The 24779-nt window shown below is 36.2% G+C and overlaps 1 protein-coding gene across 7 annotated transcripts; it reads right to left on the reverse strand.

Annotated features, from left to right (window-relative positions):
* Positions 1–482: 482 nt before the first annotated feature.
* Positions 483–23767, reverse strand: itgb2 (integrin, beta 2). Of its 7 annotated transcripts, none has more exons than XM_036569334.1 (18): positions 23634–23767; positions 20939–21031; positions 16744–16815; positions 10336–10393; positions 9544–9635; positions 9085–9286; positions 8057–8227; positions 7726–7967; positions 7357–7515; positions 7152–7247; positions 6051–6140; positions 5713–5844; positions 4517–4707; positions 4181–4413; positions 3879–4098; positions 2281–2486; positions 1196–1362; positions 483–1012 (listed from the first exon to the last, which is right to left on the reverse strand). In XM_036569334.1, the coding sequence occupies exons 4-18, from the start codon at positions 10388–10390 to the stop codon at positions 944–946; spliced, it is 2325 nt and encodes a 774-aa protein (XP_036425227.1). In that variant the 5' UTR covers positions 10391–10393; positions 16744–16815; positions 20939–21031; positions 23634–23767; the 3' UTR covers positions 483–943. The 7 variants fall into 7 exon arrangements, with proteins under 7 accessions (XP_036425227.1, XP_036425210.1, XP_036425194.1 ...); XM_036569317.1 differs by having other exon boundaries at positions 16748–16815; positions 20939–21005; positions 23634–23766; XM_036569301.1 differs by having other exon boundaries at positions 16748–16815; positions 23634–23766.
* Between the last annotated feature and the right edge of the window lie 1012 nt (positions 23768–24779).

Genomic DNA, 24779 nt, shown 5'->3' on the forward strand with positions numbered 1-24779 from the left:
TATAAAATCTAAGGAGAAAATTTATAGGTAAGTGCAAAATTAGCTTGGAAACAAATATGTTCTTACCAAAATAAATTTTGTCTGTTTAGTATTGACATATTTGTTTTGATAGTGACATACAGTTTTTCAGTGTATAATTTCCTTTTTGAAAATAATGCATTACATTTGATATCTAACTAAGAAAAATCAATATCAATATCAATATTTGGATCAAAATTTATGTTAGATAAAATGACATTGTCTTGACAATAAAAACAATAGCCATTAAATATAGCATAATAAATAGTTCTTCATTGCTTGGTCAACAACACCCCGAATTAACCCTGTTAGCAGCAGGGATAGTATTTATTAATAATCTTGCAACTTATTATCCAGTAACTACTAATAATTATTCAATAACAGCTGTAAACTAATATGTATGTTGTGTATTATGAGAGTGGTTAGATTTAAGAGGTTTAAAAAAAATGTCTGCAACTTCAACGGTGTGTTATGTGGGACATGTTTTTATTTATATTGTACATAATTGTATTTTCCAGTAATAGCAAACACATGTGAGTACACAAACAACATTCTTAACAATAATACTATGTGCAATATAGGTTCAATGCAGAGTGGCGTTTTAGTAGTTAAATGTTTACAAACTTAAAAAATCTAGGAAAACGTAAAAAGAAACGTTAGCAAAATACAATTCAAAAATACTTGTAAATCCCTAGAGCAGAGTTTCTGAATCCAGTCCTCAAGGCAATCGTGAGCTACACAATGCTAATTACTTGGCTCAGGTGTTCATGTAGAGCTCTGATTAGTCAGCTGAGAGGATGGTACAAACATGTGGACTGGCTGGAGGTCCTTGAGGACTGTACTGGTAATCTGTTACAGCACACACTGCATTCATTTACAGTAAGCTTGATGTGAAACAGTTTTCCTCCAGTGCTCCACTGTTGCCTTACGAGTCTCCAGTAAATGTTGGATTTGCAACAGTAGTTGTTGCTTTTTGGAACAGTGGATTTTCACCCTGTAAAGAGAACAGAACTCAACGTGAAGCACAATTCCTGATTTAGAGCTAACACTATTCATTCAGATCAGTATTTCCATAGCACATGTGCAGTTCAGTATGGTGTTGTTACATTTCAGAAATCTGTTAGTTTTGAATCATGTATAATAAAGGATTATTATATCCAGAATAAACAACACATACATCTGCCCATTTGCGGCGCTGCTGCTCCTTTTCGAACCTCTTCCACTCTTTGAGGTCTTTTACATAAATGAGACCCTTGATGAGGAGAAGGATCAGAAGTCCAATCAGTGCCACACCAGCCAAAGATCCACCGACGATGGCTCCTACATTTGGCCCCTCAGGACATTCTAACACATGAGATGCATATAGATTATGAAATGCCAATTCTCAGCACATATACCTTCCAAGCAGCATAGACTAGTAAGTACAAGTTATTAATTCTTCAGGAGATATTTCTAAGGAGATGTAAGATGATCCATATGCAGAAAGAAGAAGAATGTCAAAGGAAAATAAGTACAAAAAAAAACCAAAAAACAAGAGTTTGAAATATTATTAAAAGAATAATATTTTTAAAGAGAAAATGGCACCAGTAACAAGACTAAAAAAATCAAGCTCCACTCTTTCTTCAGATCTGAAAAAATCCACAGGTATTTCTGTCCATGCTTTCACTGTGAAAAGACAACTTATTGCTGTCTATGATTCTGAAAGGATGTGTAGCCGTCAAGAAGCTCGTACTGAGAAAGTCCAGAGTCTAGAACTTCACTCAATGTGTTTGGGATTATTTGGACCATGTGAGCAGAAAATGTAACCGACTTCTAAGACTGAACTGGCTGCAGAATTCTTTGAAAAACTCCCAAAAAGCTGTAATGAAGGCAAAGAGTGGACACACTAAATATTAAAAAATGAAGTTGTGTTAGTTTTGGAGGTTTCTGTGTTAATTTCACTTAAACATATGTTTTATGCTTTTTTCCTGATAATGAAAAGTAAATAACTTGTACTTAATGGCCATATTGACTGGAAATTAAAGAAATGAAGGGTCTCTGACTTTTGCACAGTAACTTATGTTTATTTATTGCCTAAGACACAGAAACACAGAATTTGCATTGTGAAAGTCACATTGCAAAATGTTAAGTGGTGCTTATCATTTAAATTGTGTGAAAGTTGATAACAAAGCTATCAATTTGGAGTGGGCATCAGTGCTCGTCTTCCCACATGGTATATTCTGTTTATATATAGTCTATAGCCTATATCTTTCTCACCCTTACCTCTGGTTTTGAGGATTTTGACATTATACTTGTCAAATCCATCTTGTTCAGTCATTGTGAAGGACATCCAGCAGCCCTCATGGTCTTTGACTCGACAGTCACTTTTCAGTAGTTTCTCCTCTGTTTCAGCCTTAAGATGGGAGCAGGATTCTGTGCAGTTCTTCTGGAAAGGTCCCGACCCAAAGCCCAGGCATTCAATACAGCTCCTGATGTGTAGCATAGGGATGTGAATATCAGCATATAATGATGACATTACTCAGGGGTTGGAAATGTACAAAGAAACTGTGCTAAAGTGAAAGTATCAGTATTAAAATAGTAAAATTAAAAGTGAAAGTACAGAGTCAAAAATATACTTGAGTGTAGGTCAAACAGTATGTACATTTAAACATACTCAAGTATATAAAAAGTGAAAAGTAAATTGTTCAGCAGATAAAATTGAAGGACGCTATGTAAAATGTAAATAAATGTAAATAAAAACAAAATGCAATGATTTGCAAAACTCATAGAGCCATATTTTATTCACAAAAGAACATAGAACATAGATGTTGAAAGTGAGACATTTTACCACTTCATGAAAAATATGAACTCATTTAGAACTTGATGGCAGCACTGCATTGCAAAAAGTTGGGACAGGGTCATGTCTTCTTTTGTGTAGCATCCCCTCTTCTGTTAACAACAGTCTGTAAATGTCTGGGAAGTGAGGAGACCAATTGCTGGAGTTTTGGGAGAGGAATGTTGTCCCATTCTTGCCTTATGTAGGATTCTAGCTGCTCAACAGTCCTGGATCTTCTTTGCCGGATTTTTCGTTTCATGATGTGCCAACTGTTTTCTATTGAAATGTCTGGACTGCAGGCAGGCCAGTTCAGCACCCGGACTCTTCTTCTGCAAAGCCATGCTGTTGTGATGAATGCACTAATTGGTTTTAGCATAGTCTTGCTGAAATATGCAAGGCCTTCCCTGAAAGAGACGTTGTCTAGATGGGAGCATATGTTGTTCTAAAACCTCTATATACCATTCAGTATTGATAGTGCCTTCCATGTATATGCTGCCCATGCCATAGGCATTAACGCAACCTCATACTGCGTGCTGATAACAAGCTTGATGGTCCCTCTCCTGTTGCGCCCGCAGGACACAGCATGAAGAATTTCAAATTTTGATTCATCTGACCACAGAACAGTTTTCCATTTTGCCTCGCTCCATTTTAAATTAGCTTTGACCCAGAGGAGATGGCGGTGTTTCTGGATCATGTTGACATATGGCTTCTTCTTTGCATGATACAACTTTAACTTAATATTTGTGGATTGCACAGTGAATTGTGTTCACAGTGATTTAGATTCATGATTCATGAAATTGTAAAATGTCTCACTTTCAACATCAATATGTGTTCTATGTTCTATTGTGAATAAAATATGGGTCTATGAGATTTGCAAATCATTGCATTCTGTTTTTATTTACATTTATTTACATTTTACATAGCATTACAGGAATTGGGTTGTATTTTAAAGGGCCCATATACGTTGAATTCAGAAAAAAAATAATAAATGCATGATGTGGGCCCTTTAGTCATCAATAAATTAATCATTCAATGTTTCACTTACCCAGACTTTTGGCATGGCACGGAGCAAGTATGACAGGTCTCGCATTTGGGTCCCTTGTACCCTCTCTCGCAAGAACACTGATTGCACATACATTTGCCACGTCCATGGCACTCACTTCCGCTTCTGGTGAGGCAACCATCATTTGATTTCTTGCACTGACAGGCTGTTCCCTCGAAGCCATCTTTGCACTTGCATTCGCCACACTTGCAGTCGCCGTTACCTGAGAGTTCATGAAACCAGCATGAGCGTATCTATAAAGCTCTGTCTACAGCATTTTGTCTATGTGTATGTATGTGTTTTACCTCCACACAGCTTGTTCTGGTACTTCTCGCAGTGTTCGTCATCACATTCACAGTGAGGGCCATAGTACGAGTTTCCTGCCTCAGTCAGGTGACACTTACACACCCCACACTCACAGTCTCCACGGCCTTCACACTCAGTGCCATTGTCTTTACGGCACTGTGCTTTCAGTGCGGCCTCATCCTTCTTGCCCAAACTGCACTCACACCTCTGTCCCAGGTAGCCTGGATTGCATCTATGAACAAAAAAATTATCACAGATAAACTGTGCTGTTCATTTTTATTGTATATTGGAAGGATAAAATATCAAATGAGCAACAGGTGGTGATCGTGCTGTACCTGCAGGTGCCACAGACAACACTGCCCTGTTTATTACAGTGCTCATGCTGGGTGTTTCGCTCATTGTCACACTCACACTCACATCGTGTTTTGACACGAACAGTTAGTTTTTCATTGAAGCCCAAAGGTCCAATGTTGAAGGTCTTTTCATCTGTGCATGTCAGTGCTTTCACTGTCACTGAGAAAGTCACCTGGAGAACAAATCATAGTCATAGCAATAACCCTAAGCATGATATGCAGATATATTTTTATGATGTTTATGTTTCAAGCTTTTCATTTTTTCACACAATTTGTCTTATTTTTTATGTTGTATTAAGATTTCATGAGGAATGGACCAACACATGATTTTGAAATCGTTTATAGTTAAGAATGTTTCTTCCTTTTTCTGAAATGTCACCATTTTGGACGTACAATATTTTTGTCAGACAGTGACGATACACCTTTTTTTTTTATAATGCCACATACATTTTTATAGTGTTGGTTTTTAGCAGTAGTTTAGCAAAAACTGTATTTCACCAATTATTGGTGGCTAATACAGTCTGTGCACCCCTGGTCAAATTACATGTGTAATTCAGCAAATAAACAGTTCATTGTAATAAAAATGTAAGTTATCCAGGGGTGTTCAAACATTTTCATATGACCATACGAATTTCCATAAGAATTTTGGGTGAATATAATGTAATGAATGAGTTTTTTTTTTTTTTCTCTTACTATCATTACATTTTGAATTGTTGTGTGAATTGCTTAGCATGGTAACATTAATAATAATAAATAATACATTTTACTGTGCCTTTGAAGAAACCCAAGATCACCTTGCAATAAAAAAATAATTTAAATTTTTTTTTTTTCTTTTAGGAACCCAATCACAAATTAACAATTAAAGCTAGATTAGTTTATTCAGTCTTTAACCAGCCCTTCAACCCTCCCTCCTACCCACCAAAAAAGGTATTTAAAAACATAAAAGAAGGCTGGAAAACTGTTCTGTAATAGGAGTATCAATAAGTTTATATTGATATCTAGTAATTAATAGCTTTCACTTGAAGTGTAGTAACACATTATTATACATTCATTGCTGAAGTTCTGAAATATTTAAATCTTTTAACATAGCAATAGATTAAATTAGAATGCCATTTCATTAAATCAAATAAGGAGTTTCTTAATAGTAATGGTGTCTGTGCTGTGTGTAATGTGCCTACCTCTTTTCCAATGTTGACATTATTGCAAGTTCCCTTATCACTATGCTCCTTCTTTCCTTCACAGTCCGTGTATGTCACAGTTATATCATTTGGGAGGTTATCATGGGTCACAATAATGTTGGAGGACAGTTTCTGTAAAAAAAAAAAAAAAACAACCAAATTACTTTTGGATAAACTCCTCACTGTATCATTTTGTGCATAGTGTTCACTCAAGTAAATGTTACTGGTGTTACTAATATCACACAAATTAATGTTACAGTTGCATGCCACTGCATACTACAAATAAGTTTCTTATTTAATGTATTTGTGTAAAAAACATATATATATAAAAAACCTACATTGTACGCATCCACAATAAGCTTTACAACGTTGCTTGAATCATTACTCAGCACTCCAACCTCAGATTTTGGAATGAGTTGGCTCAGCTCCTAGAAAAGGAAACAGTGTTATTTGGTGCTTGTTTGACAAATACATCTGTCGCTGCTGAGGAACAAAGGCTACGTTTACACAGCAAGTAAAAGTGGCCCAAATCCGATATTTTTCCTCAAATGTGACACAGATGTGTTCAAAAAACGCACTGAATCTGACATTTTCAATTCCGATTTGAGACGCTTTCATAAGTGGTACTGAAATCCGATACGTACCCGATCTGCGGCAATGCGACTCTGTCTGAACAGCCAGATCGGAATTCATGCGTCTTTTACGTCAGTACAACTCGACATTCGTCATAATTTCGCGCTGCTGAGACTCATAAATATTTAGTCTGATGTTTCTGTACCAAAACATTAGAAGAGACTCGTCAAACCGCTCCGTGTTCAAACGAGCCCGAGGCTGCAGCGTCAGAGAACAGTTTAAAGAATCCGAGGTCTCGAACCAAAGGAGTGGCCGAATAACGAGCCCTTTTTACGGCGAACTCGAACACACTGTGGGTGATGAGTCCAGCTGTCAACCACTGGAACTTTATACTCGCTCCTGTGATGATGGCGAAGACGAAACTGAAAGCTCCGGGAGCGACTGGCGTTCGCTGGCCGTCATGACTGTTTACCTCGGGACCAGCCGCCACGTGAAGCACTGTTCTTTTGCGCATGCGGGTCGGTTTAGGAGCTGATCTGTTCAGACTATTGTCGCAACAAAAAAAAAAATCGGATTTGGTGAGAAAATCAGATCTGGGCCACTTCTACCTGCTGTGTAAACGTAGCCAAAGATATCAGAGAATTTTGATATGAATTTGATATGAAACATACAGGTCTCATGTTATATGCAAGAGCCTTTAAAGGAGAATTTAAGAAGATATGCAAAAATAAAATGAGTAAAGCTTTGACAAATTACTCTTACTTTCAGAGTTTCTCTCTACGTTTTCCACCCCTGAACTTAGTTCCCAATTCTCTATTAGTCCATTTTAGTAAAGTTTAGCATAAACCAATAATAATTCTACTCACTCTGTAAACATCTGCCACTTTCTCAGTGACAGCAAAAATTGGCTGAATGTTTTTTTCCTCCAGCTTTCTCGCTATCTGACCAACAGATGGGTAGTCCTGACAGAGAGATTTCAGCTGATATTAGACAAAACCTCCTATATAAGAATCATCCATTTAAAGATTACTGTAATTATTCCATCTTTATCTTCTACTAAGTGACACATACCCACAGGTTGCTCTTTATGTACATGTTTTTTTTGTCCAGCTGACAGTACTCTTGGTTGGGTTCTAGAATGCCAGCAAGCTTTCCATCCCCTGCCATGTGGAAGCCAGCGTCAGTGGCCAGCACCAGCAGACGTGTGCTATTCCCCCAGCCAATCTCATCCTGCACATTTTTGCAAAAGATCCCAGAGTTACTGGGTGTCAACATCACTGTGTATATGATGGGCTCATTATATGCTATAGTGCAAAAACAACATTAAAAAAGGCTCATGATTCAAGTGTGCATATGAATAAAATATGCTCCATGAATATAACTTTCATTTTCATATCTTTCATTTTGCTTCCAGGCACATTATTATGCATAACGACTCACCACACAAGTGACAGCTTGCATGATGGCATCCAGACTTCCCTCTGGTGTGTCCAGGTTGCCAGATATGCGCTGCAGAGAGACCATTTTTCGGAAACTTTCTCCATCATCTGTCAGACTGAGCACATGCTTATAACCAAATGCCGGCTCACACTGAGTTTCTTCCCGTGGACAGGGCTTTTGGAGCTTCTCTTCGTTTGTGTCCGTAAAAGGAAGAAGGGTCTTATCGACAAATGACCCAAAGCCTGCATGAATGAAGTGGATTAGTGCGTCCTGTCACCACTGGGTTAGAACAAATGCTTTTCATTTGAATGTCTTTGTCACATGTCCTCACCTATTCTTGCAGATCCAGTGATTTTTTTCAGATTCTTAAGTAGTTCTATTCCCAGGTTTTTCACATTCTTCAAATCATCATTCATTGAGTAGGACAGATCCATCAGGTAGTACAGATCAACAGGGTAACCTTCGGCCCTTTTAAACTTGAACTCAAAAGTGTGGGGTTTACCTGAGAAAACAAGATTTTAAGTATTTACTCTTTAATACTTTAAATAAAAAATAAATAAATAAAACTCAGCAGGGCATGGGTGTCCGTATGGGGTTTAATAATCATACCAAATTGCAAATAGGCTTTTTCTTGATTTTTGTTACAGTTTTTGTTTATTTGCTTTTATATAATCATCTACAGTTCATTTATTATTTTTTGAGTGTATTTTACATGTTTTGGTAGTCCACCCAGGTTGGTGTTTTGTTCTTCAGTTACCCTTTTCTTCCTGTAATGTTATAATTAATAGATATATTGTTACTGCCATCTTTGTAGTCTTAATGACAGGTATAAGGGCAGTAACTGCTATAAAATAATGTTCAGTTTATGGTGTGATTGAAAAACACTCTGTTGTATTGTTGCACTACAGGTCCCCTGACAGTGGGTTCATATTAGAGCACATACAAGCTGTACATTTTAAACACAAGAGTGCAGGGAAAAGCTGTACAAATACAATGAGAAACTGCATTTAGAAATACAGCAAAGAATTGTAATTGTATAATACAGTATGACTACTGTAAACAAACAGTAAATTGCTGTAGAAATTTCTGCCCATAAATTATTGTAGGCTGTGCTGTAGGCTGAATAAGTGGATATATGTAAATTAGGGTTGCATCTATATTGGAGTTATGGGCTGATGTTGTCATCTGATGCCGATACATAAACATGTATAAAATGTAGAAATAGGGACTAGATCTTCCTGGATCAACGTTACAGAGAAATGTAACATTTGAGTTACAAGTACAGTGCAATAAATAAAATGCACATATTTTAGCCCTGCATTCCACCATTTAAAATTCTTTTATTTTAAGCTAGCATACCTGGTCTTAGCTCAAGATAGATCTCTTGTGGCTGTATCTGGACAGGACTATTTCCCTGTTTGCCTTCAGACAGAGGTTTGTCTCTAATTTTGCGCTGGTCATTGGGTGGGTTGACTATCTTGCTCCTTGGGCAGCCTCTTTTGAGAATCTCGCTCAGGGTGTCACATCGTACAGCTTCCAACTCCCCACGCTTGGTGAAATTCTGTGGGAGAAAAAAGTTCCTCAGCTTAGTGGTCACTAGCTTGATCATTTTGATGTCTTCAGCATGTATCAGACTGAATGCATGAGTTGGTAGGTAGATGCAAATATAGTTTAGGTTGAGGCAAGGCAAGTCAGGTTTACCTATATAGCACATTTCATTCACAAATGCCTTGCCTCAACCTAAACTATATTTGCATCTATCTCCCAACAAAAACAAAATAAAGTTGCAACTTTAACACTCAGCAGAGCAGTACTTACCAAGTCTTGGCACCAGACGCAGCCTGGCCCAGACTTAATGCAGGCATCACAAGTAGCTACTGATGCTTTAATACATTCATCCTCGGAGTGGACTGGGGCAAGAACAGATATTAGATATAGAAAGTAAAATCAAACTCAATCATATAATGTGCTGTTTTCAAGATCATAAATCATAAGTATATATAAATATATATATACTTTTTTGTCATTTTTCAGTTTTTGACATATTTTGAAAATGCCTGTTGCTCTTTACATTGTGTGTAAATTTTGTGATGAATGGACCAAAAGAAATGACCCAGAATTACTTGGAATGAAGTCTGGTTCTGTTGACTTACATTAAAAGTGAAGTGTGTTTTTTTCTTCGGTTTTCTTTTGACAGCTGCGATATACTTGCTTATAACTTGCTTAGCCACTTTAGTCTCATGCTTTAGTTTTAACATGCATAAGCATTCACATATTGTCGCTGTCCAAAGAAAAACATGTATCTCCATTTTTTTTGGATACTTACTTCCCTTCATGTTCTGTGAAACTTTTATGATAATTTGACCAATAGAAATGCTACAGATTTGCTTGGAATAAAATATCTTTACGTTAAATTACATTGAAAGTAAAACATGTTTTTGTCCTCTCCTGTAAAGTTACTATTTTGGAAACACGTTTTTCTTTGGACAGCCATAATATATTAGCCTACAGTACAGCTTATAGAATGAAGTTTTAAAATGATATTTTGCAGGAAAATAAATTAATTCTACTTCATAGTCAGTGACCTGATTCTGTCCATTAAAATCTTACCATGTCCTCCACATAACAGCAGGAGAAGGATCTGTAAACTCACTGCCCGATGCATTCCCTAATGAAAGACAGACAATAGTTTTATAGGTAATGGCTGTTGATCTAATGAACTACAACACTTTGCTAATGTAATGTTCGTTCATTCAAATTAATATAAAGCTTCCAGTTCCCAAACAAGGCACAGTCCACAAAGAATTGGTTTCATTACTGTGGCTCTGATTCCTTTTACTTGTCACAATTGCTGTGAAAGAGTACAAACACCCAAAGAATTTGCTTACAATTTCAACAAGACTAAAAAAATGGATACTAATTGAACAAAATCACATACAGCACTAGCACACCATTTAAATAGATAAATGTGTAATTTCCTTGAATCAAATGAGGATCATGTGCATCAAAGCAGGTGCAATTGATTAGAATGCCTTAAGAGAGTACATTGGAGGCTGCTGCTTTATAGAAACATCAGAAACTGTTTGGTGCGGTCTTAGCAATTAAGGTGTGGCTACATCATGTTAAGATCTAAAGAGCTTGATAAATTTTCAAGCAACTTTTAGTCAGTCAGTCCACTAATCAGAACTACACTGTCATCTACAAATGGAGAAAATTTCATATCACTGGCAATCTGTCCAGGACCGGTCATTCCAACTAATTCAGCACAAGAGTTGATCGAAAGATGCTGCAGTAACCAAATGGGCTAATCCTGTCTCAGACAGTGCCAATGTGCATGAGTCCACCATTGTTAGGAAACTGCACAACTTTGCCCTACATGTACAGACAGGAAGGAAGAAGCTTCTGCTATAAATACAAACATAGATACATAAGTGAAGTGTTATAAATTAAACATTGATGTTACATTTCATTACAGTACTGTGAAAAAGTATTAGGTACCTTAAAAAGCTATTTAACTGGATAATGTGTGTTTAATTGCACAGAAAAGCCCTAATATTAGAATTAATACAAATAACATTAATATAGTAAGTAGTGTTTTTATGTATGTCAATGTGTTTGCTTAATCATTCCCAAACCTCTCCCCGAGGAAGCCAAGTATTACTTGTAGGTGTATCTCGTTTTATCAGTAGTGCTGGTGATGGAAGTTAACCAAGCCATGTGATCTACTTGCTCTCTAGTGAGAATTCCCAATGGGCTGCTGAGTGTGATAAAGAGAGAAATACATTCTAATGTAGTCCTATATAAAATTCATGGGGATTGCCAAAGACAAATGGCATGTGCCGGTCGAATACTGGAGTGTACATATCTAGACACGTTAGTCTAGATATGGCATTCTCAGTGTGTGAATAAATGGTTGGGCGCTGAGGTTGTAGTGGGCTGGTCTAGACAAAAGTCCAAGGCTACTAAGGGCAAGGTAATTTACAGAACCTCTTCACTCTGTGTTGCATGTACAACCAGCCACTTCATTAGGTCCACCTCCTTGTATCTACACTCATCATCCATTTTATCAGCTCCATTCACCATATAGGTGCACTTTGTGGTTCTACATTATAGACTGTAGTCCATCTGTTAATCTGCCTACTTTCTTAGCCCCTTTTGCCCATGACCATGATGCTGTCGGTATGATGTTTAGTTATTGACAGCTCATCTAATCATACAAAAACCATAGCCACAAAACAGGACAAAAATGTCTTTCTTCAACAGTTTAGAAGAGAATGTTAAAAACATCATTTTATTATTGACTAAATATATTTCTACGTAGAACTTAAATAAATGTTCGTTTTAACATTTAAACACATTTTAAATTGCAGTAAGTATCATCTGACATTACAAGAATGAATTTAGAGTTTCACTTTCTCATATTATTCTCTTCAACCTACATAAGTCAGCTGGGTTATGGTAAAGTCCACTGGCAAAAAACAAACAAACCAAACCAAACAAAGAAATACTACTCAGGTACTACATGCTGGTGCTTTGCATCAGTGGCACTGTGTCCTTGTTGCTTAATGACTTTCAATAGTCTTACTATACTTGGAATTTATAACATTCTCCCATTTTCAACAATAGAAACTTACTATCTTTAGTCCTAAGTTAAGATCTGGTAAGGCCAAGATAAATTTTTAACAAATTCGTATTACGGATCTTAATTTAGCCATTACATCTTATCTCAATTTAGGAAACTGTTAGCTTGGTTGTCCAAAACTGAGTAGCTGTCTTGATGTCTTGCTGCCTGTGCTGTCTTATATGTCAGCGCCGTAGAAGGAAACATTGTGAGGAAGGTGCCTGCAACACGCTCTTAAGGCAGTGATACGTCACACCATTGCCAAGATCCAACAGCTCACTGCTACCTGTTAGTATAAGACTTTAGCATCTTTAATGAAGAAAAAAAGTCTTTTAAGAAGGCTAGCATACTGAACTTTTTAGAACCAAAATAAAAAGTATTCTATTTGCACACAAACAAGTCTCTCTCCTCCACTGTGTCCATGCTGGTGTTTTTTGCTATTTTTGTCCTAATTGCATCAGTGCTCACAAAGTGGATTTTGGGATATGTATGGGATATGTAAGATGGCCAAGGTTGCCTTCAAAAAATGGCTGAACTGAGGAACCTCAGCAGGCAGCGTTTTATACAAATATTTTATTTGGACATGACTGGGTGCCTCCCTGCCTTGTAAAACCTGGAAAAAGTATCCTGTAGCCATATTGTTGACATTGTCAGCATAATGTTTGTGAGCAGTCAGAGGCTTCCAAAGCAAAATACTAAGAAAAAGTCAGTTTGATCAGAGATGTTCATCCGTACCAAATCAATATGTTATCTGTGACTCCTAATTATACATATGAAGACATGTCCAGACATCTAAAATTACCCTAAAACTGCTTTAATGCACACATCGCTGGGTTTAAAATTATACACATCACTACAATCATATCATTGTTTGGCCTGTGGAAGAGTCAGCAATATTCTGTCATTACCATCAACTACACCATCATTTGTCATGGTTGCAAAAATGAGTAATAGCTGTGTCTGTGTTTGATGAGGTTAATCAGTGTTAGCTTGACATTAGCTCATGTGAGCCCTGCTAACATTGTGGCTTTAACTGCTTTCATTGTGTAGCTGAAGCACAAGAGGTCTCGACGTAAATAGCTTGCAAAACTCAATCATCAATCACTCAATTTACTTGAGTAAAAGTCAAAGTATTAATAAAGGCAAGTATTTAAGTAAGAATAAATAAGTAGTTTATTGGACGAAGCACTTAAGTAATAAAGTTATGTTTATTGTATTTTTGCATAGTAATCTGTATAAACAAAACTAAAACAATACAAGATATTAAATGAGAAAAACTGAGACTGATCACAGTGCACTTTTCTGTGTAAGGAACAACGTTTACATTAAACTACATGCATTTCATGGTAAGATCATTATACAAGGCTTCCTAGTTTATCTGTTTCCAAAAAAACAGTTTGATATGCCTCAAAAGCTCTGCAAAGAGTAAGTCTGTTTTTTTGTTTGGCCTTTAAAAAAAACAGATTGCTTAACTGTGAGTCTTAACAGGCACATTACTCAACTAATAGTGTAATTTTCAGTGACAGCCCTGCTGCCCATGGGCTCTGTGAATTTTAGGTGTGAACCTCTAGAGACAGTAAACATTATGGCCTCCAAACTGTGTAAATTAACTAATACATGTATAGTACACTTCTACCATTGAAATCATTAACAACAGCAGCAGTTTATCCAGTTCTGTTTTTCTCTACTGTGATACATTCATCTGGTAATCGTACTAATTAGTTCATACACAATCAGACATTTATTTTTACTCTACTTGACAGTTAAACAGATAAACAGCCTTGCACACAGTTAAAGACAAACACAAAGGCATGGGGGCAGAGAGTGAAAGAGACATATATGGAGCAGTGGACTGAGATATATATTATTGTTATTAATGTGATGTGATCTGTGTTTTGTTCGTGTACAACATGCATGTGATAAATAAGCTTCATATTCCACCACTCTGATCAGACTAGTGTTTAGACCAGTCAATCTAAAAAAAACAATGTCAAAAGCAAATCTGGGCACAAAAGAAATGAATTAATGTGCAAAGATTACAGAGAACCTGTGTTAGACTACATTTCCTGAATCTCATCCTTATATGGCCATTTAACTCCATAATTGCAACAGAACCAAATTTTATATGGGCAAACTGTGTGGACTGACACCAATGTTAACCAAAGTAGTGAACAGGTACTTGCAATACAATTTACGCAATACATTTTAAAATTAATAAACAGCCACTGTTTTATTCTAAAACAACAAAATAAGAAAAAAAATAGCAAACACAGTTGCTATGCTGCTTCCTCAGGCTGAAGTTGAGTTGTGAAAAGTGAAAATGTCTACAAGTTTGGGGAGGCAGATTTAGCTCCTGACCATAACACAGTTTTCTTTAGTTCATTAAAAGTAAATGAAGATGACTTTTTGGATAAAGTGATGTTCCTCACCTGTGCTGGTAAAGTTCTCCTCTCTCTGTCTCCACTAAACCTGATGTGAACACACCAGGGCTGAAGTGTTTTAGTGGCTGGGAGCTGCTGTGTTTTTGTTTTACTTTCAGAACCGAATCTTTTAAATTTAACTGCACTTTTTTTTCTAATTGGTTTATGAGCTGACATACTCATAATTTTTTTTTATTCTCTAACAGTAATTAAAAATTAAAGTAGCAAAGTAAAAGTACTTTATTAAAAATGAACTCAGTGTAATTTAATTATATTTTCAGTAGAATGGCAAACAATAGCAATGAAAGGTTAAAACAGAAGTTAGGACATTGCTGGAGCTAGACAAGATTTCAGAGTTAGGATGTTTCATAAGATGTTTTCTAATGCACCCCCAGGTTCCTAATGTCCAATATAATTTAATTTTTTAAAACTTTTTTTAAACATAATTTTTGAGATGTAAGCAATTCAGAGTGGTCTGATGTGAAATGGTTCATTGTAGAGAAGCTTCTTTATATTATTGATTTCTTTACAGTTTCGGTGATAGGAACCAGGGTCACGATACAACACAACTATATCCGTTTCATTTACTATCTAAAACAACTAGTGAATCTACACGTATCCTACACAAGTTTGTATATGTGATGTTGATAATGGCAAAAAAGTGATAAATCTGAAAATAAGGTTTCTTTGGGGAGTATTTTGCCTTACAACATCCTGCATTATTTAAAAAAATACATTTTAAAACCACAAACTTAACATAAAACAATGAATCAGACATAAGGCAGCGTATTCATAACCACTGCAGGGAACTTTCTGTGAGGGAGCTTTCAGATCTATTAAACCCTTCTGATGTCTGGTTCCTATCAGCACCACTGTGAACAATTATGACTTGGTAAGCTGGAGCATCTCACTTCGAACCCCTCTGAATGACTTTGTTTACATTTTAATGATTTAGTTGTCCAGTACAAATGTAAAAAAAATGTGGAAATCCCTTTTAACAAAGGATGCATGCATTGTTTTGTACCTGTGCGGTTAAATTACGCTGTCCTGTTAATGTTATCAAGAAGCAAATAGGTTTATAAAAATGCACTTTTGTAATCCTGTCATCAGAGGGTGTTTGCAACATGCAGCGTGTTGAGCAAATGAGAAAGATTTGTTTCACATTTGAGAAATTTAAATTGTGGCTTTAAAATAAGTAGCTGTAAAAAACGTGGCATGACAATGAGATGTGCCGTGTAAATCATGCTACTAAAAGTGATGGAAATCCCCTTTAAGGCTAGGGTAGGTTTGCAATGCGCAAAATGTGTGAAGAAAGAGTGATGATGAACTTAAGTTCACTGGCGCAGCGCTCAGAATGTGAGAAACGGAGGTGAGACTGCCATAAAAGGTTGGCTTGTCAGCGCATAAGGCCTACATTGCTTTATAGTAAAGTAAGTCCACAGAGAGAGTCGTGTGTAGACTTCCTTCCTCTTACACAGACCTGATCAACAATCCACCAAAAGCATGAGTGTCTTTCTTGACCCTGTAGGCTCAGTTTAAAGTGGACAAATGGCTGAATATGCACAATTAAATATTAAGTTGATTAAATATACTAAAATGCCATCTTACATCTTTCTTTCTGGGGTCTGAGAGTTCACTGAGTAACAAAGTGCTTTGTTACACAGATCTGAGTGTGGGTTAAATCCAAATGACTAAACGTTTTATTAAGTTAGCAAACAAGCAGCATTTCAAAGCCTCTTGTGGTAACATTGACAAAAAAAATTAATTTGTTTAAATAAAAACCAAAGACATGATAACTGTAGCCTGACAAAATGAACCCATGAGCTACTATACTATCTATAGATACAAAAAAGTAAAAAAAATTGTAAAAGTAAACTGAAATCTTAACTCAATGGCAAATGTCAGCATCAAAAATTAGCACTTATACAAAGTACATAAAAAAATAAGAAAGAAATACATTAAATTCTATTTCCTTACTTACAGATGTTGAAATTCAGCACCCTAGCAAGATGGTTCTGTCATGGGCGTTGATGTGAACCAGACAACTTCCTGCCAGAGAAAACAGTTGCGAACATCAAAGATGGTAAAGTACAGCCCATCTGACAGAAAAGCAGCAGAGGAAAATGTCTGTCCTGTGACATACAGGGGAGGGCAGGGTCACAGAGAAGTGAAAGAGAAAAACTACATACGCCTTCAAACTGTAACAAAACAGATTAAAGGGGAATTCCACCAATTTTAAAATTCAGTTGCTAAATAATTCAGTTGCTGAGACGTAAAAGAAAACACTCAGAGTGGTCTGGTGTGAAACTTCAACACAATAGACAGGATAAGAACCAAAGGTGGCAATGCAAATATAGACATTTTATTTACAATAAATGTATTTTATTTATTTATTTTTTAGATGTAATGTTGATAATGACAAAATAGCGGTGAATCTGAAAAAATGAGTTTTCTTTGGGAACTATTTTGTAATACAACACTCTGTGTGGACTTTGTTTTAAAAAAACACAATTTAGTCCAAAACTTTCTCAAAACTAAGCCAAAACTAGGTAAAAATTCAGGCAGCATATTTTTAACCATTTTGTGTAATAACTTCCAGTGATGTAACTTCCAGTGAGGTCTGGTTCCTGTCACTGTGAACAATTATGAGTTGGCAAGTTTCTCTAGAACAGAGCATTTCACACCAAACCACTCTGAATGACTTTGTTTACATCTCAACCATTTATTTATAAGAAAGTGTTGAGAAATAGCTTGAATTCCTCTGCAAGCCACACTTCTTTTATTCCTTTTTTTTGTATGTGCTATGTTTTGTTTCTGTTCTGATTTATCCCCCTAAGAATTCAAAGTGATCTTTGAGAAGAAATTCTAAGCCTATGAAAATTATGATTTGTTTATATTGATAGTCATTACACTACTTGTGTAGAAAACAAAGCCATTAAGATTTTTTCTTACATCTCTAACACCTTCTTGAACCTCTTGAAACTGAATGGTTCAGCTGTCCTTTTTTGAACATGATGAGTCTTAGAAGGTCTGGAAAGCAGCTCCTATGAATTTTCCTTCACTTTTAAATGGCAACATGCTTTACATGTACAAGCAAACTCTAGTCAGCAAAACAATTTAATGACCTTTCATGGCATACAGATATATAATGTATGCAGTACAATGTGTCTTTGCAATATTAATTCATGTCTTGGTATAAAGCGTTCACAAATAATATCAACAATCAAAACATCATGCCCAATTTTGTATGCAATTATTTTGTGTGAAACTATACTGTTATTATTATGATAATAATAATAATAATAATAATAATAATAATAATAATAATAATGACAGTCAACAACTTCCTTATCCAAATGTATCAGCATGTTACTGAGCAATACTTATTAACCTCTCAGCACTGTTCTCTAGTCATGTTAGTGATGGCAAGCAAGTAAGAAGAAGGAAGGTCTGTCTTAATCTTGACCCAAATATAAAGAAGGAACAATGTTCAGATTTTAGCTTACACACTGAAATCTACAGTGTTCTAGTTCACTCTACTTTCTAATTTATGTCACCCAGTAATATTTAGATGAACTGAAATCACAGAGTGAAACTGAGGGGCCATTGCTTTTGAGCTCGAGGCAAGCTTGCAGGAAGTGCCTCTGACATGAGCCTCTTCATATGAACTACACAAACCCAGAGGGGCGCCCAGCTAACTTTCTTAAGATAAGCATATTATTATATATATATAACCCCTGAAGCACCAGCATGTTGAAGAGAATTGAGGGACACTTTACTTGAACCCTGCTCCATAACACTGACATAAACATGCCATAATGGTATGCGTTATTGGTAACATGACACTATGATTCTACTTGATTACTTGATATAATCTGTCCTGACAACTCATGACAGGATAAGACACCCCCCCGACATATTTATGGCATGGTTGCGTCTACGTCATGTAGGAGGGTTTGAGTGTTGCCAAAAATAGTTTTATGAAAGTTTGTACGAAATTTCTCCATGCATTTTTGCATTAATCCATGCAAATGCATTAATGCATTTTTGGGGTTTCCATCAATTAGTGGTAGTTGGAGCCCATAATTCAGCACCTGTTGCAGTTTTCAGTAATTTTGTTCTGTGAAGAAGCGTGACAGTGAATAACAATTCCATTCAATTAAATTCAGTTTTATTTGTGCCCTAATGTGCAAGCAGTGGCAACAGTCTAAGTGAAAACTCCCTAAGATCATAAGGAAGAAACAGTGAGAGGAACTAAGACTCAAAAGGGGAACCTTGGGCCACGCCTGATAGTGGTGCTATGATACAATACAAGAAGTATAACATCGCCGTCCAAAGAAAAACATGTATCTCCATTTTTGTCTCCATTTTTTTTTTCTACATCATTTGAACACGGCACTTGTCCTTTACACTGTGTGAAAATGTAATGATAAATGGATGAATAGAAATGCTCCAAAATCACTTGTGATAAATTCTCTTTACATTAACTTACATAAAAAGTTCAGAATGTTTTTGCCTTCTCCTGTAATGTTACTGTGCTGGAGATACACTATTTTCTTTGGATAGTGATAATAAGTTGAAGGAGTGTAAGTGTGATTAAACAGAGGCACACTGGTAAGCTGGGTTACATCAGCCAATGAACAGGAAATAAAAGTCTGTTATAATACTGATTGTTTCAGACATATACATGATGTTGAATATGATAATATGGTAGATTACAAACTCAGTGATCTTTATTTATTGAAGCTGAAAAGTCTATTCTGATTGTGAAATGAACACATGCAGATTTTTCAGTTTTCTTATTCATGAGTTTCGTCTTTGGCGTATCTGTACAGGTAAGCTTGTGCTTGATTTCACGCACTGAAGCTGATTCATCATTTGCACTCAAATCTCTGCTTGTTTCCACATGATAATTTCATTAATAAGATGCTGAGTAGTTTATATGTCATCAAAGCCGGTCAAATCTGCACTCTTTTTTATATAACTTTGATGAATAAGGGCCAATATGAGCAGACAGCAAGTTTAAAAGGCAGGTGATGAGTTAATACAAGTTAATTACAAGAAGCTAAATACAAATGATGACAGATTATTATGATGGATAGGAGAGTAGATTTTTTAATACAAGTTTCTGAAGCATCCATGTGAGGCTTTTTATTACAGCAAGAGGGTGAATGGCACATGTAAATGACTCCCATGTGGTCAGGCAGGTCCAGAGGGCAGGAGGAACCGTAGCAGGATCCAGATCATATCAGGCTGTAGGACCACACATACAACTTGACAAACAGACACAATAGATTGTTAGTAGTGTTTGGAGAACATATTATTTAATACAGGGTGTGTATGATAATTATAGTGCAAGCAGAGACTCCAGCAGACCTAGCTATAACAACTTAATTATGAAGGGGAACCAGAAGGTAGATAGATATTGGAGTATCAAGAAAACCTTTCACTTCACTATCAGCATAGCAGACAATGTGTAATTAACAAACAACAGCATTCATTTTAGGTCCATGAACCCCCAGATATGCATCTTTATGTGAAGATAAGAGCTATTTAGAGCTTTAGCTATGACTAAACAAACAGATTTGCTGTATTTTTTCTAATTTAAAGTACTAATAAAGAATATACACTTGACTGTAACGTGTATGTGATGATAATGTTTCATACATATTCTGAGGTGATGGACAATTTTAGAGCTTTATAGGATAAAAAGCAGTATTTTGTAATCAATGCGTAATTTAAATGGCAGCCAATGGATTGACCTTAAAATGGGGCTAATATGGTCAAACCTGGTGTAATGGTCCATATAAGGAAAACAGCAGTGGCCTTAGATGAATCAGGAACTGGACTGAATCAGGAGTTATTCACATACATATACACACATGTACACATATGCACTTATGTTCACATGCCCTTGGTCACCTGTCAAACGGATCCTTTACACTGTGATTTCAACCCAATAAAAAAGCCAAACCACATTACAAAACCATCCGGAACCTACAGAAACACTTCATGTTTTCTTTTTTTTTTTTATCAGCACAGCCTACATTAGTGTAATGCTCTTGTGATTACTGAGGGAGATTTCTGTGTTTATCATTAATAAGATGAGATATTCTGTGGGTAAATGGTGCATAAATATGTTTCAGCATTTATGTGGGACAGGAATACTCACACTCACAGTCTTCAAGGGCGAGGTACTGCAGCTTTTCCTCTCTTCCTTTACCCAGGAGTGGTAGTAGCTAGATAATTAAATTCCTGTAAATTACTGAGGGACAAAAACAGGACCAGATTTGAGTGTCTAGAATAGAGGGTTGGGATACTGAGCTCCAACTTTGGTTTTTGTGTGTTAGATGTTCACACATTTCTGAAAACAGTTAATAAGCAATCATCAACATTCAATTAGTTTAAATCCAAGATTAGCTTTGGTGTTTTGCACTCTCATGAACACAGATACAGATACAAATTCAGTCTAGGCTTTACTCCTCTCTTTTCTGCCCCCTGCTGCCAGGCCGATATATACACTTTTCAGGAGAAGACAAAAAAGTACTACTAATATAAGTATACAAAGATTTAATTCCAAGCAATTTTGGAGCATTTCTATTGGTCCATCACAATTTTTGCACTCAAATGAAGTTCAAAGCACAGAGTCATTTTAGAGAAGTTAATGACAGTAATGTTTAATTCTGATGAAATTTCCCAGAGGCATCTACAACAGTGTCCTCCCATTCCCACATTCTTAGCCTCCCACCCATTTCAGCTGAACTGCCTCCTTCTGACCTTCTATGGCCTCTTTAATTCATCAAATATTATATTTCTCTCTCTCTCTCTCAAACACACTCTCTCTCTCTCTCTCCAAATACTATATCTGACAAACACATCAAAGGTATCTTGGCTTTTCTCTAAAGGTCCTAATTAATCTAGAAGGGGAAAGTTTGTGAACAAACATTTAGGTGGCTTGACAAAACCAGATAAAAATACATAAAATGTTAAAGCAGTTTTGGATAACTACTGTTAGACTGTTTAGAATATATTAGACTGTTTTTAATACTTCGATCTTTACTGGATTTATATAGTAATTCCAGGTAGTTGCTAGGGTGCTAGTTGGTTGCTATGGTATTCCAGGTAGTTGGTATGAATTTACTTTGCAGTTATTAGGTGATTCCCAGGTCACTACTATGATGATTGATAGCTGGTTGCTAAGGTGTTGCTAAGTGGTTGCTAGGGTATGTAAGGTGATTGCTGGGATGTTGCTAGGTTGTTGCTATGTAAAAATATGTATTTAAACACTGTACCAAAACTGTAAGTTCGATTAGTTCAGAAACCACCAGCACACTATTTGGATATAGGATCTAGAACTGTGCAAAGTTTGATTCTAGCTCCAAAGCTGCAGGAGGAGAAAGTGTTTACATTTTTCAGTGTAGAATAATAAGTTTAAAATGAAGAAAACTGTAAATTGGCTTTATCAAGTCAACCTAAATATGTAACAACACTTTCATACTTCCTAACAAAGTAGTCTTCATACATATTCTAAATTGTAAAAGAACATATTTGTCTCATAGCATTCTAACTAATGCTATGCTTAGGTGCTTACATAAGGATGATTCCTATGAACTTCTTGCAAATCTTATCTCACTGTGACCTTCCTGTGAATCTTTGTGTATATTGTGTTCTTGGGTATTCCTGTGTAAGTTTTTGCTTAAAACTAAATAAATTTCCTTTTTCAGCACCCCTTCCTTTGCCAGGCCTCCTGAGTATGGGTTGGCCTGGTTATAGATTAGACCAGACTGGTTGAACTATGGTCATGTAGGGCCTAAATCACTTTTCAGTTTTAATATCTGCTCTAAACACTTCAAGAGGTCTAAATTTTATACTCACAATGATGTTTTACTGAGTTAGAAAGTGGTCCCTACCAGAACTGAGGTTGCTTTGTCTATGGGTTGATTCTTGTAGTGTAAGTCTATACTCTGGCCCTGGTCAGGGTTATATGCTTTCTGAAAGTTTGCAACATTACAAAAGCAGGTTAGGGCTGTTTTGTGGATATATGCTCTGAAATGTTTCCAAAGGTAATACATTACTCTTTTTTCAGTGGCCGAACCGTAACAGAGATTTCCATTGCTGTTAAGAGTCATGATGTATTGCACACTGCCATTAATCATTTTAAATACATTTAAGGTTGACAGCATTGTTGAAAAGATGCAGTTGTTTATCAAAGATCAAAGACACAATGCAAGGGTTCCATGGGGAATATCAAACATCTGTTTAAGACATACATAACCTTGTTTTTAATATTACATTATTTTTCTATAACAACAATAAAGTAGCATTGTGCTGCTGGCTGGCACTGGAGCTGAGACTCTGGAGGTGTGGCTAGGCAGATAACCTCACGCTCATGGTAGCGCGCGTCTTCCAAGAAAAGGACTTGTTTATGTTGTTTATGGTTATTATTTGTTAGTTTAAGTTTTGTGCTCATGTTGTTCGTGTTAGTTAGTGCCAGGGAATGTGGATTATGTATCGGGGTCGCCCTCAGGATGAAGCCTCTAGCGAGATGACCGCCCCCTCGAGTGGCTGGGGTGTAACGTTTTCGACAGGCGTGTTCCCTAAAAAACAGCTGTTCAAGTAAGATAGCCATCCTTGCGAGAATGTTTAACTGTTGACGCTACAAAAAGAAGGAATTAAATGCGGCCTAAAGCAGCGGCCAATGGCGAAAAATTCCCACAGGTTGCAGTTCAGTTTCACTTGTTCAGTTTTTTACTCCAAAGACGAAACTACACAACGCGTTTACTGAAAGATCTTCAATAGAATACAACGAACGCCAAACATGGTTATGTATGGATGTTTTTAAAAGCATCCTCAAATAAAACACTTACCGGAGGCTGAATATCCTGATGACAGAGAACTGGATGAAGACAGAAGCAAACAGAATCTCACACTGTCAGCACTCAGAACTCCTGCTGTGGTGCTGCGCAGTGACGGTGCAGTCTGTTTCAAACCGAAACTGAAAGTGTTGTGCTGGCACAACGACCAAGAACGTGTCTTGTAAAGAAAGAAAATTGAAAACAGGCAGGAATTTCCTCTCTCCCAGAGCAAACGCCTTTCCTGTCAATGTAAAACATTTCTCTTTCTTTTTTTTCTTTTTCACCCTCTTCATAGTATAATCCTTTAACATGCTGTATATATATGTATATGATTTGCAAATATATATATATATATATATATATATATATATATATATATATATATATATATATATACATATATATACATACATATATACATATATATTTGTACACACACACACACACACATATATATATATATATATATATATATATATATATATATATATATATGTGTGTGTGTGTGTGTGTGTGTGTGTGTGTGTGTGTGTGTATATGTACGCTTTTACAATGTCGTTCTACAGAAACGTCCACTTTTCTATCTATCTATAGGTGTCACTGGTGTTACCAAGCCTCGTTGGTGTTGCACGTAAGAAAGGTAACACCAGAGACAATAACTCCAGTGACATTTTTAATGAGAAATGCATGTAATCCATTTGTATTCTATTTTTTCACAGTTACCTAAGAATAAAGTAGGTCATACCAGTGACGTCCACTAAAAGCTCCTGGGGACAACAACTTTCATTATGCATTTTATAATATTTATTTGGCATTTGTTTTCTTTGTCATTTAAATCATATATATCATAGTCATGTATAGATGATTGCAGTTAAAATTGCAGAAAAACATGTTTTTACCTCAAAATATGGCACTCACCCTTTACATTCACCCCTTGACTGTGGGGACGAGTACTTCTGTGGTGCTTGGAATTCTAGATAATTGATTTAAAAAACAATATTGCTAAATTGATGGCTCAAGAAGGTGTAATTGGTAAAATAATGTATTGTTTTATTTTAAAATATAAATAAATTGTAACTAATTGTCCTAACTTGTTTTTCAAGTGTAATATATCTGTAAATGCTAGGGCACAAAAATGGATGTTTCTGTAGAGTGACC

This window comes from Colossoma macropomum, unplaced genomic scaffold (genome assembly GCF_904425465.1).
Source record: "Colossoma macropomum unplaced genomic scaffold, Colossoma_macropomum, whole genome shotgun sequence".
In the NCBI taxonomy this organism is placed as follows: domain Eukaryota; kingdom Metazoa; phylum Chordata; class Actinopteri; order Characiformes; family Serrasalmidae; genus Colossoma; species Colossoma macropomum.